The sequence below is a fragment of the Trypanosoma cruzi genome, genomic scaffold (genome assembly GCF_000209065.1).
Source record: "Trypanosoma cruzi strain CL Brener 1047053516591 genomic scaffold, whole genome shotgun sequence".
In the NCBI taxonomy this organism is placed as follows: Eukaryota; Euglenozoa; class Kinetoplastea; order Trypanosomatida; family Trypanosomatidae; genus Trypanosoma; species Trypanosoma cruzi.
The window spans coordinates 39247-52064 of record NW_001849285.1 but is presented as its reverse complement, the minus strand read 5'-3'; the positions used below and the strand labels follow the sequence as shown (position 1 = coordinate 52064).

The 12818-nt window shown below is 53.0% G+C and overlaps 4 protein-coding genes and 1 pseudogene across 4 annotated transcripts, besides 13 other annotated features; 3 read left to right on the top strand and 2 right to left on the bottom strand.

Annotated features, from left to right (window-relative positions):
• Tc00.1047053510061.60 (dispersed gene family protein 1 (DGF-1), putative) lies at positions 1-552 on the top strand (the record flags this gene model as incomplete). The annotated part of the gene is made up of 1 exon (XM_802266.1): positions 1-552. A coding segment is annotated over one exon (552 nt), but the record flags the coding sequence as incomplete, so codon positions are not given.
• Positions 1-6548: a sequence feature (areas not merged during assembly with more than two copies in the genome that could not be assigned to a particular haplotype).
• Positions 815-840: a microsatellite.
• Positions 1336-1382: a sequence feature (A-rich).
• On the top strand, positions 3502-5889 carry Tc00.1047053510061.40 (annotated as a pseudogene).
• Positions 5893-5925: a microsatellite.
• Positions 6468-6487: a microsatellite.
• Positions 6549-8071: a sequence feature (heterozygous, Esmeraldo-like haplotype).
• Tc00.1047053510061.30 (trans-sialidase, putative) lies at positions 6624-9242 on the top strand (the record flags this gene model as incomplete). Its single annotated transcript, XM_802265.1, has 1 exon — positions 6624-9242. One exon carries the CDS (start codon positions 6624-6626, stop codon positions 9240-9242), a length of 2619 nt encoding a protein of 872 aa, XP_807358.1.
• Positions 8072-9190: a sequence feature (areas not merged during assembly with more than two copies in the genome that could not be assigned to a particular haplotype).
• Positions 9191-10064: a sequence feature (haploid, Esmeraldo-like haplotype).
• Positions 9324-9514: a sequence feature (A-rich).
• Positions 9457-9942, bottom strand: Tc00.1047053510061.20 (uncharacterized protein; the record flags this gene model as incomplete). Its single annotated transcript, XM_802264.1, has 1 exon — positions 9457-9942. One exon carries the CDS (start codon positions 9940-9942, stop codon positions 9457-9459), a length of 486 nt encoding a protein of 161 aa, XP_807357.1.
• Positions 10065-11266: a sequence feature (areas not merged during assembly with more than two copies in the genome that could not be assigned to a particular haplotype).
• Positions 11267-12255: a sequence feature (heterozygous, Esmeraldo-like haplotype).
• Positions 12139-12818, bottom strand: Tc00.1047053510061.11 (mucin-associated surface protein (MASP), putative; the record flags this gene model as incomplete). Its single annotated transcript, XM_802267.1, has 1 exon — positions 12139-12818. A coding segment is annotated over one exon (680 nt), but the record flags the coding sequence as incomplete, so codon positions are not given.
• Positions 12256-12663: a sequence feature (areas merged during assembly that could not be assigned to a particular haplotype. This can correspond to areas where the two haplotypes were merged or to regions with more than two copies in the genome that were merged during assembly.).
• Positions 12664-12818: a sequence feature (heterozygous, non-Esmeraldo-like haplotype).

The window sequence follows — 12818 nt, the reverse complement described above, 5'->3', positions numbered from 1 at the left end:
GCTGTGCACCCGCCCGTGGGGGGCTGCCACGTCCAGTACTTCTGCATGGCGGCCGTGCTGCTTGCGGGCGCGGGCGTGGTTGCCTTCACGAACATGATGCGCTCGGCCATCCTGACGGTGATGCACGCGGTGAGCTTTGTGCTCTTTGCGGCGCTGTGTCTGGTCAGCGTGACAAACCACGTTGCTCCGAGCGACGGCGGAGCGAGGGCGTACGCGGCAATGTTGCTGCTGCTGACCACTGTGCTGCTTGCGGTCACTGTGTACAGCGTCGTTGTGTGGTACGCGGAGGACCGCCACTGGCAGGAGCTGCGCGAGCCGCGGCGTGGTGGGCTGGAGGCGCTGCTGCGCGATGACGGGGAGAGCGACGAAGAAACCCAGAAGCCCCACGACAGGACGTCATCGTCGTACGCCTCAGGCACCACCGTTGCGTCGTACCGACCACCCGCGCAGCTGCAGCCCATGGCCTGTGACACCCGCTCAGACGCCCTGAGTCTGCTTGAATGTGCATCCAGTGCAAGCTGCGGCATTAATTATACCGCTCTGGACAGGTGAAGATGCTCCGCTTGACGAAACACTTAGCGCAGTTTCTTTTTTAGGTGTAAGGGCTCCGACCCAACAGTACCGTTACGCGGCGAGAAGACACAAGGCCCCTCGCAGATGCGGCATGACGTAGATGCGTCTGGCAGGTATCTGCTTTCTTTCCATTATTAATAGATTGATCGGGTGATTGATTTGTTGCTTTTATTTTATTTTATCGATTATCGACGACAAAGGATTATCGAGCCTATCACGTTAGCTTGGGCGGATGCGTAACGTGTGTGTGTGTGCGTGTGTATGTGTTTTGCGCCCGCCGCTGCAGCACCGAATATGGGGGCTGGTACTCTCTCTTTTTATATCTGTACTCAGTAGTGAGGACGTGCTCGACGACGGTGGCTGGTGTGCGGGCCATAGGATGCATTCAGGAAAGCGTTAGGGAAAACAGTCGATGAAGCCCTTCTGTGACGCGTCACCTCCTGGAGGTTGTGAGTGTGCGTTGCTGTCTGATATGAGGGAGGGCGTGGGGGCCACGGCTGTGCAGCTGCGCAGCAACTCATCGGACTCCGCCCCGAAAGCGTAATCGATTGTTGGTTTTTGTTTTGTTTCTATTTTTGTGCGGGTGCCTGCAGTGACTCTCTCTCCTGTTCCACGATGACTGTGTGGGAGGGCATGCCTGTCGCTTTTTATACTTATGATGTTGTGTAGTGAAAAAAAAACAGGAGAAAGAACGAAAAAAATATGCGGGTTGATGTATTCCTTTGTGTATGTGTATATATATCGATGTACTTCTGTGGGTCATTTTATTATTTTCTCTTACTCTTTTCTTTTTTTTTTTTTACATTTTTACGCACGTGTTTTAGTGTTTGCTTTAGTACGGCCACACACGGGTAGTTTGAGTCGCGGGTAGTTTTTCTTTTTGACGACATTTCCTGTTAGGTGCTGACGCGGGCACGTTCGTCGAGCATCCACTCTCCACAGCATGGTGCCTGGTATTTTGGAGTCATCCCGGATGTAACGCCGGCATCACCGCCGTGGCACGCAAGGGAAGTATAATTTAACGCGGGACAGCAAAGATATTGCGCTGCAGTTGTGTCTGTTGCATTTGTTTTGTAGAGGAGGTTTCAATGTAGAAGAGGAGGGATGAACACTGCACGATTCTGTGGATTGGAGGAGTTGTTGCCCCTTTTTTATTTTTGGTATGTTCTCTGGTTCTCGCCCGTGTTCGCCTCGATTGCCTCCCTTGAGTGGAGCTGCGCCATGGCCATCATTTTTTTTTTTTGCGGGAGGAAGAACACATTTCGAGTGACGAAACCACACGTCATGCATGCGGCGTCCAGGAAGGTACGTATTTGAGGTGGAGTGCACATATGTGGATGTCATGTGAGACGAAACGGGGGCTTGACTGCCTAGCCGTCACTCCTTTTCTGGAGAGTGTGCTCTTCTTTTTGTTGTTATTGCCCTTTTGTGCCAGGGCACGGCGGGATTGAGGGCCACCGTCCCACGAAAGATCTTGTACACACACACTCTCATGCCACTGTAGCCCCGAATCCGGGAGCAAACCCAAATCCCTGCTGCTTTTTTGCATTGGCGCAATTATTCATTTATTCGTTTATTAGCCGACGCCATTCTGTCCGGCGTGCTACTTTGATTGGATTGTGTGGGATTGCTCGCCAACGCCATCGAAAAGAGCAGGCTGATGTTTTCACGTATTTAAGTGCCATCTTGTGCGCAATTATTTTATTTTCACGTTCTGTTGGGCAATTAAGTCGCGAGGAACCCGGAACTATGCGTGCGTGGAATTTGTCCTGCCATGTGGACTACAGACAACACCGAGGGGCTGTCACTTTTACCCCGCAGAGTTATCGTGTCTTCACAGGGCTGGCAGGGAAATTCCACGCAGCCTGCTAGTGCTTGTGTGTCCTTAAATGTCATTCCATGCGAAATAATGTGCTTCAGCGAGTGAGGGGGATGATTGCGTTTGCGTGCACTCTGCTTCTGTTTGCTACTTTGTGCGGAGCACGCAAGACTTGAGGGATGGGAAAATGGAGCGGGGCGATGCATGGCCGCGTCCAGCCCATTGCTCACCGCACAATGGTGTGCTGCACATTGTGGTGCTTCCTCTGCGATCTGACCGCGGCCCCCTGCGCGGCAATGGTGGTGGGTGGAGTAGAGTGTTGGCCCGCGGCGGGACGGTGGGATTGTGTTCTCTTTCTTTCTACTTTGAAGGTGCGCAGTTATTTTTGGTTTCAGTGATGGGGCAAACAGACAGACAACGTGAATAAAACAAAATAAATTGAAAGGGCGATAATGTGGCGGTGCTGGGGTCGATTGCACGTTGTGTTGCTGCGGAGGCGGTGGGCCTCGACTGTTTTGCTGACAGGCGTTGCAGTGCGGCTGCATGCCGCGCCGACCACCGAGCCGTTCGAGTGCCCCGCCCAACGCCATTGGGACTGCGGGACCGAAGCAGCCGCGAGTGTCCTTTGGAGCCAGCGGCACCTGCTGGCCGCAGTTAGGCGGTGCGAGTGGGATGCTTCACCCCACGGGTGTTGCGATGACGCATTGCCGCGGCTCGGGCGATGCTTCCGACGCTGCAACTCGCAGAGGAGTGGAGGAAACGCAGCGGCCAAATTGGACTCTTGACAGTTGGCTGGATAAAGTACTGCTGGAGGGAAAGGAACGCACCGCCAGCATGAGGCCGAATAATTTTTTTCGGAATTATTTTGACGGCAGGGGCGTTGAGGAATTCAATGAGAACGTCTACATGAAGGACTTTTTAATTAGCCCCAATGAGTTCATCCAGGACGAAGTGTGATTGAGCACAATAAAGGCATCGCCGCCGTACCAAGAGCCGAAAAAAGAGCGTGAGGAGTTGTGCATGCTATTGGGGGGCTAAAATAAGCTTACAAAAGGATTTTTTGTTACTCTCAGGAAATGGAGTGACATTGAAGGAAAGGATACGGTCAGTTCTGTTGCGAGGGCACAAGTAAACACACCCTACTCTTATGTACTGAGAGAGGCGAGGTGGAAAGCAGAAGGAAGGGCAAGGCGAGAACGGCAAGAACTGGGAATTGACGTTTCCACTAGTATTAAATATGCGGTGTTTAAAGGAAGAGTTCAAGTGGATAAAATGAAGCTGAATGACTTTCTTACGATGGAATTGGACGGCAGGGGCGTTGTGGACGCCAATCGGGATGTCTTGATGGAGGAGTTTTTAAAGAACCCCAAGAAGTATATTTGCGATGCCGGAGTATTGGGCGAAATACAGGCATCAGGTCATTATTTGAGTATGAAGCGAGCTGTGAGGGATGAAATGGTTTTCGATGAGGATATGCGCAACCTTGACGAGAATGGTGTGCATAAGCTACTGAAGTGGTTGCTGGCTGCTGCAGAGGTAAAGGCAAGTGTTCATGACGTCGCTAAAGGGTTTCTGGGTGTAGCCGTCGAGGAAGCGAGGGACCCAACGACGTCGAGCGCACCGATATACCTGAAGGGATGCTCCGAGTCTGTGTACAATGCGGGGTGGCATTGTGTCGTGGAAGTCCTGGCGGCGAGGGGACGGGAATGGAAGCGAGGGATGGGGAACCACCGCATTCATGGACTTACAAGGCAGTTGGCGTGAGTCTCGAAAAGGATGACGGTGTGGAGTAATCCGGTGCAAAGCGTCTCAGGCTGACGGTGCTCACCTCGGAATGGGATGGCCGTACTCGTGGAAGGAGAATAAATTTTCTCGTGACTGCCATGTGAACTGTGAGGTGGAGCGAGTGTGGCAGACCGTCAGGAATGATCTAACCGAATTGCTCAGCACTCACCCTGGGACCTACTTTGAGCCTAGGCGACGTGTGTTGATTGGGACGCCCGGGATCGGGAATTTGATGGCTGCCGGTTTGTACCCTCTCCACCAGCTGCTGCACTGCGATGCCGAGAAACTCCAAGTGGTTGCGCACAGTTTTGGTGGAAGTACGACGTACGTGTTTGAAAAGACCGTCAAAACGGTGGCAAGATACGTGGGTGGTGAAGCATCCAAGGAATTTTTGTGTAATTTATGGCGGCGTGGGATGAAAGGGTATGTTATCTACGATGTGACGGAGAAAGTGGCACCGCCAGCAAGTTATTTTGTGCGTTATGATAGATGGGTCATGGTTGTGGTGGCATCGTCAAACGTGCGCAACTATGGTAAATGGATTAGGCAATCAAACGCCGAGCGAATCATCGTGAATTGCCCAGACGGGATGGATATGAAGGCGATGTGTGCATGGATGAAGCGCGATGGGATTAGAGATGAGCAAGCGGAATACTGGAAGATGGTCAAAGAACACATGTATTATACGGGACCGGTCCCACGTTACGTTTTTGATGCGAATGAATTCATTGCACACGGTGCGGCCATTGAGGATGCCTTGGACGGGATCAAGTCCCGGGATGGCGAAAAGCACTTCATACATCGGGGAGTGAGACTATTGTATTCTGAGAATCCGTCTCAAAAGCTCGTGGGTGTTGTCCGAGCGAGAGGAGAAGTCGGTGCTGAGGGATTTCTTAACGCACCGATATATTTTTGCCTCGGGCGTCGAATACCGCACTATTTTGGCAAACGTGATGAGTGAGAAAGATATTTTTTTATGTTGTTAGTACTGGGGAAGAGGAATACTATTTTGTCCGAAGGTACGGGAAGGTTTGGCTTGTGCGCGTTTAAGTTTGGGGGAGTCTGTCAGTGCATTAGTAGAGGAACCCAGGAAGCCGAGGCCACCAGCACTTCGTGGAGGAGAGTACTCGGTGCTGAAGGCGAACCCTGAAGGGCACCCCACCGAGTTATATGTGGATTGGTCGCAATGGAATACCATAAAAATAATAATATCAAGTACGGAGTGCTGTACACACCGGAGACGAAGAACTTTCCGCTGGTGGACGGTTTTTTTTCTTTATGGAGTCGGATCCAATGACGCTGGTTGGGCTGCGGATGACTACGGCGGGTGAGCACCACACCACAGCCAGCACTGTGAGGCTGTTCACTGAGTGCCTGGCGGCATATTTTAATGATTGGGAGGAATTTGCTCAAGGATTGTCGTGGGAGATTATTTACGTGCAGCACGCAGACAGCACGGCGATAAATGGCTGGCAGAGGTGTGGTGCCGTCAATCCCAAGAGTGTGGGCAATGATGAAAGCCGTGAAATAGCGGCGTTTTGGAAGGAAAAGGAGCGCCAGTACCAAGTGTCAATATCATCCGGAGAATTTAGAAGAGAAGAAGCTCACCGAAGTGTGGAAGGACCACCGAAACAGGAAAATAAATTAGGGAGGGAAAGGGGCAGCTGTGACTTCTGGTAAAAAAATTATTGTGGGATTTATATATTTTTTGATACGTGTGTGTGTGTGTGTGTGTGTGTGTGTGTGTGCGAGGGATAATTGGAGAATCGCCCCGCTATGAGGGAATCATTGTGGCTGGTGGTGTTGCAGTAATACTGCATTGTCCATTTCCTTTTATTGTGTTTTAAGGCCCATCACCAACAGAAGCATCTCAAAGGGATGGACGACGAATAAGTTCTAGAGGAAATGGTGCACTCCGTGTGACCGCATGGAGTGAGGCGCCGCGTCATGGGTGGATGAGGAATCACCTCCGTGTGTGGCTCCTTGGGTGATTGTTTGCTCGGTGTGTGTTGTGTGTTGGCTGCGGGGCTGTGGCCGTATCCCGTTGCCCGTGGGACTGAACTGGAGGCGATGGCGGCAGTGTGTGTGTGTGAGGGCTGGTGTGGAGTTGCCGGCCAGGGTGAGGGCCGTGGCGGTGCTTTTCCTGCCTGTCGTTTGTTTCCTTCATGTGTGTTGTGCTGCTTCTTGCTTTCCCCCTCTCATTCTCTCCTCCTGTGTTCCTGCGTGGGGTGGCCGCATGCTCACGGGCCATGTTGATCGTGAGTGCGTCCTGACGGCATCCATTTATTTTTGTCTGTCTGTCTGTCTGTCATTCCCTGTTGGGTGTGAGGCGTGTTGCACCGCGGGAGGGCTGGCCCGCACACACCGACGGCCCGCCGTGACTTGCCGTGTTGCTGCCTTTTTCTGTGGGCGATGATCCTCCGTGCCGTCCCTTCCGGATTGTCTTATGACTCGCTCTCTGCGTGGGTGCTCTGCTCTGCTCCTCACTGACCTTTCTGGTGTGTTGCCGCTGTTGCTGCTGTACTCTCCAATTGTTGTAAACAGACACGTTAGGAAAGAAAGCAAACAAGCGCTAAACGCTACTGTGAAATTTGAAGGCACTGAAAGGACCAACAGCACACACACCGCCCACACACATATTGATGTGCTCTCACGTGTTGCTGCTGTGAAGGCACCCTGCACACACAACCGTCGCCGCGTGACCGGATCCAGCGGAAGGAGGAGGGAAGGAAGAGAGAGTGAGCCGCAGAGGCCCAACATGTCCCGGCATGTGTTTACTTCCGCGGTGCTGGTCCTCCTCGTCGTGATGATGTGCTGCGGCAGTGGTGGAGCTGCACTCGCGGAGAAAGCGCCAGGTCAGGAATCTTCACCGAGTTCATCTTTCGGGTGGAGAGATGCGAAAGGAGAAACAGTGAGTTCGCTCTATGTTCCCAGTCTTGTTGAGGTGAATGGTGATGTGTTTGCCGTTGCCGAGGCGCAGTGCAGAAGCAATGGTGTCATTTTTTCTTGCATTGCTTCACAATTCATGACGTTGGACGGTAAGAACCCAACAGCCCTGGAAACAACTCGGGTGAAGACAGAAGTACTGGAGGAATGTTCTACCGCTGAAGGGGAATGTCAGTCCCAGTCAGAGAAACGGACTGATTCCCGAAGCCGGACAAGAGTACATGTGAGCCGACCAACAACACTTGGGAGGGAAAATGACATTTACATGCTTGCCGGAATCTACATAAATGACAATTTCCTTAGTTGTAAAGAGGGTACGTCCGACGGGGCTCCATGGGGACTTTTGCTGGTGAAAGGGAACGTCAGTGGGGATAATCAAAAGGAAAAAAGGGTTTATTGGAATGATACTTACGTTATCCCGTGCAGTGTTATTGGTGAAAATGACGACTTCTTGACAGGACACATTGGCGGTGGTGGATCGGGTGTTAGGATGGATGACGGTACGCTTGTGTTCCCATTGGAAGCCGAGAGGAAGAGGGAGGAGGGCGACGCAGAAAAGGATGGAAAGAATAAAAATGTTTCGCTGATTCTGTACAAGTTGGATGATGCGAATTGGAAGTTGTCGAAGGGGATGTCTGACGATGGCTGCAGTGATCCCTCCGTCGTTGGGTGGAAGGACAAACTTCTGATGATGACTGCGTGTGATGATGGCCGCCGCAGGGTGTACGAGTCCGGTGACAAGGGGGATTCGTGGACGGAGGCCCTTGGGACACTCTCGCGCGTGTGGGGCAACGACCAAAAGCGACATGAGAAGGGCATTGGGAGCGGGTTCATCACAGCGAAGATTGAGAACAGGGATGTGATGCTCGTTACTCTGCCGGTCTACACCAAAAAAGAGAAGAATGGAAACAACAATGGGAAGGGCGTACTTCATCTTTGGCTGACGGACAATACGCACATTGCTGATATTGGGCCGGTATCCGGGGAAGCTGAGGACGTTGCCGCCAGCTCCCTGCTGTACAAAAGTGCTGGAAGTGGAGATAATAATGAGGAGAATAAGGAGGGGTTGATTGCACTGTACGAGAAGCGCGGTGGGGGACAATCACCCGGTATGGTCTCTGTGCGTCTGACTGAGCAGCTGAAGCGGGTGAAGGAGGTGCTGGCGACCTGGAAGAAAGTGGACGACCGTGTCTCCAAGCTGTGCCTCACTTCACGTGCTGCGGTGAGTGCCCTAACTGAGAATGCCTGCACTACTGATAAGATCACGGATGGGCTGGTTGGCTTTTTGTCCGGCAACTTTTTTTGGAATACATGGATGGACGAGTACCTCGGGGTGAATGCCACAGTAAAGGAAGGAACGGAAAAAAAAGTGACCAGCACGGAGAAGGGCGTGACTTTCCGGGGAGCGTGGGTGGAGTGGCCTGTTGGCAGTCAGGGGCAGACCGTGCCGTACTACTTTGCGAACTACAACTTCACTCTGGTGGCGACGGTGTCCATCCACAATCTGCCGAGGGGAGATAACCCCATTCCATTGATGGGTGTGCGTCTGGACGGTGGAAAAAAACTTGTGGAGTTGTCGTACGACAGCCAAAATAAGTGGTGGGTGCTGTGCAGTGACGGAACGACCAAGAGGCTCAGCAGCACTTGGGCGACAGAGACACAGTACCAAGTGTCCATTGTGCTACAGAACGGTGCCCAGGGCTCCGTGTACGTCGATGGTCAGCGTGTGTGTGGGAGTGCGCAACGTGGATTGGAAGCAACAGAACCGCAAGAGATCTCCCACTTCTACATTGGAGGGGATGGAGGCAGCGCAGGGGGCCAAGGAGACGTCTCTGTGACTGTGAGGAACGTCCTGCTGTACAACCGCCCGTTGACTTTTTCTGGCCCCGATGCCGAAGTGGAAAAAGATGTTGGGTCACCAGCGGGAGCTGTTTCTCGCACCAAAACAGGGGATGAAATGAAAACGGAGGGGAAGCCTGCCACCACACAGCAAGTGCCGACGGCTCCGGACTCCCATGCCGTTGGGGAAGCAGCGGGTGATGGCGGCACTGTGCGTGGGAGCGGACTGCTGTCATCGCTTCTTCTGCTGTTGGGACTGTGGGGGTTTGCGGCTCTGTGAGGCGTGACTGGCTGCCGCGTGGGACACATGCGACCTCCCCAGCACAGAATTGCTTTCCCGGGAACGAATTTCTGAGAAAACTTCTTTTCATTTTCCTTTTTTTCTATCTTTTTTTGCGTTTTTTTCTGTGCACAATTTTTAAAATTTTCTGAGCGTTTTGTTTTCTGCTTTTTAATTTCTTTTTTTTTTTTTTTAAATAAATCTTTTTCCTATTTTACTTTTTTTTGTTGTGCGTATTTTTCTTTTTTCGTTTTTTAATGTTTTCTCTTTTTATCTCCCATCCCCCATCCATTCTTTTTTTTTTTTGCTTTTGGGGGCAATCAATATGGACGTGTTTCTTTTCTACTGTTCCCTCTTTTAATTGTTTCTTCTGCACTCTTCCTGTGAGGGGTGCCGTGTGTTTCCCGCCCAACTGCTCCACTCGCACACCCACCGACACGCTCATGACGACGGCCCTGTGCGCTTCGCCCGCTGCACGCATGAAGAGGGGCCGCGGACGAGGGCCTGTGGGGCGGAGCATACATTTCTTTCCCTCTTGTTTTTTTGTTTTTATGCGTCGAGGGCCGACAGACACCCGCAGCGCCACACACACACAGCCACACGCTGCCGCCGTGTTTTTCTTTTGTTTTGTTTTCTTTTTTTTGTGGATGGGTGTGTGCTGCCACCGTGCATTATTGTTGAGGTCGGGGCCGTGCCGCATTTATCGCTGCCATCCAGCTGTGCCTCTTGCTGTGCTGATGTGCCTCCCTGTGCTCCTCCAACACACAGAAACAAACACACAATTATTTGCACAGTGCTTTGCAGGAATGTGTTGGCGACGTTGGTCTGCGTCCCGTGCTGGCATTGCGAGGCCGCTGCGTGTGTGCCTGTGCGGTTGGAATTACGGTGCCATCCGTTGGATGCGTGTGGGACGCTCTTTGCATTCAGTTGGAGGCTGGCTGACGCGGCTGCACGATGCCCGCCATGCGTGAAGGTGTTGACTGCTCTTGGGGTCATTCTTCTCCCCTCTTTTCGTTGTATTTGCTCTGCCGGGTGCGGGCGTTGCTCGGTGTGCGCTGACGCGTGACGGACGGTGCCACGATGGCCTCCTCTGACGATGACAGTCGCTGTGTTCTCGGCACACACCCACACACTCTTTCTTGTGTCTCTGTGGGAGTGATTGCAGCAGGGCATTGCTGCGAGCGTGATGGGGACCACGACGGCGTCACCCCTCGAGAAGGTCCCACGCTCTGTTGGTTGTGGAGCGGCGAGGCGGTTTGCCTGCAGCCCGACTGAGAGAACCGCACAGTTGTTTCATTGCGGTCACTCCATCGGCATCACTCGCTGCGGTGGTGTCCGCAAGAGCCGCAGCCCCGATGAGGATGGCCTCGTAGTTATCTAGCAGCTCAGAACTTCAGGCCATTCACTCTTCAGGATCGCCCTTGCTGCTCGACTGGCGCAGCACCATCCCGGCATCGTTCTTCTGCAGGAGTGCAGGCAGCAGAGTGCCCCAGCGACGAGGTTCATTGGCTGCGGTGGCTTCCACCAGGCCTGCAGTGGGCGTGCCGGTGGCGTGGCCTTCTTGGTGCGCCACACCTTGCCGTGCGAGCGCCTGTCGCTCCTGGCACCAACTGCGTGGAGACCACCGCCTTCCGCGTGTGCCCACCGGCCAGCCCCAGCATGTACGCGGTGAAGCTCTGGAGCCTTCCCACGGCAATTGCTCACGCTGCTCACTTTGCGGGCACCATTTGTCGCTTAGGCCTCGCAGCGGTTATTTGCGACCTGAATCTACACCATGAGCTGCGGGATGGTTGCTCACCATCCACGACGGCAGGAGAGCACCTCGCCGCCACCCCAAGCGGCATGGAGTGTGAGCTGTCCGACGACCCGGCACAGGCAACGTGGATCAGCGGCCGCAGCGTATCGTTTCCCGACGTGACTGCGCAACCCGCACTGCGTGTCTCCCACTGGACGTCCACCAGTTTACATGGAGTCGGACCACCATCTGCCATCCCACACTGCAGGGACGGACGACGGCATCCCGCGACAGGCAGGCATGCTGCCACGACGGAAACATGCTGCCTTTGTCCTGCGTGAAGCTGACTGCGATGCTTGCACCTCGGCGTGCGCAACGTCTCTGGCCACTGTAATCTCGTGGCTGGAGACGCACCGAGGCACCGTGCGAGCGGCAGCCGTGACAGTCCCACAGGAATCTGGACGGACGGAATGTAGCAGGCCGAGTGTGTTGCAGCGGCAGCCTGCCACGAGCTGAAATGCACCGCAAAAGGGAGGACCGCAATCATGCCCACCGCCGTGGCTTCTCTACGCTGCTAGAGGTCCGTGCGAAACGTCTTTGTGCCCTCTGGAGCCCAGGCCGTGGGGTGAATTAAAACAACTGACGCATGCTGCATGCGTATAAAAAGCTTATTGGCTTCACAAGAATAAAAAAGACTCACTCTCTCAAAAGGTAAAAATAAAAATAAAAATTCAAGCTTCCGCTGCAAAAGCAAGCCAGCAATCAAAAAAAGGGGAATGGGTGCTCTCAACCACAACACAAGTAAAACTAAAAAAAAAAAAAAAACAAGCGTGGGACGACCAGCGCACACACTCTCATTGCTCCCGTAAAGCAAAACACACACACAGGGAGAGAGAGAGAGAGAGGTCGCCCACTCAATGCAATGAAAAAAAAAACAGTTACGGTGCTCCGCCCATGCAGCCAGGCAGGACGGCAGCGGTGCGTGTCGTGCAAAAGAGAGCACCAACGGGCATGCATGGGTGTGCATGCAATATATACAATGGGCACATTATGTGTGTGCTTCGTGGGATGAGGTGAGGGCGAGAGTCCATGCAAGGGGACACACACAGAGAGAAGGACGAGTGTGTGTGCGGGCGCTGCACGGCTCTCTCTCACTCACTCTCACGCGGCCACCACCGCAGCAGCAGCGGCCGCAACAAGAAGAAGCAAAAGAGGGGAGGTGGTGTGGGAGACCGCGGTGCTGCCGTCACTGTCGACATCCTTCGACTTATCGCCAGTTTGTGGTTTATTTGTTGCTGCGGCTTCCGGAGGTTGGACATCCTCAGTTGTCTTCATCCCAGTGAATGTTTCCTTTTGAAGTGGAGAAGGAATTCCATTTGGATGCGAAGCCGGTGCTTCTTCGTGAGTGGCAGTGGATGTCCTCTGCGCTTTAACTGGGCTGGATGCTGGATTTTCGTTATTTTTTTCTTGGACATGTTCTGTTTCTTGCGCATCAGGCAAATTCTTAGATATATCGGTGTTGTGGCTGTCATTCCCCTCTGTTTCTGGTGTTTTTATTCCATGTGAAGTTTGGGGCTCCGGCTTTATTACGTTTACTAATTCCAGTTGGGCCTTTGCACTGCCTTGTGATTCTGTATTCAGATCCTCTGATGATCCTGCTGTTTGGTGAGTCTCTGATTCCAAGTCTTTTGTCTTTTGTTCTTCCAAAAAGGATGGACCTTCGCTTCCCGGCGTAGCGATACTGCCAACAATATCACCTTTTGCTGCCTTTTCATTGGATAACGAGTGACGTTGAGCCCCTGTTTCTTCAGTTGACAAAACCTCTTTAGGGGATGTACTCT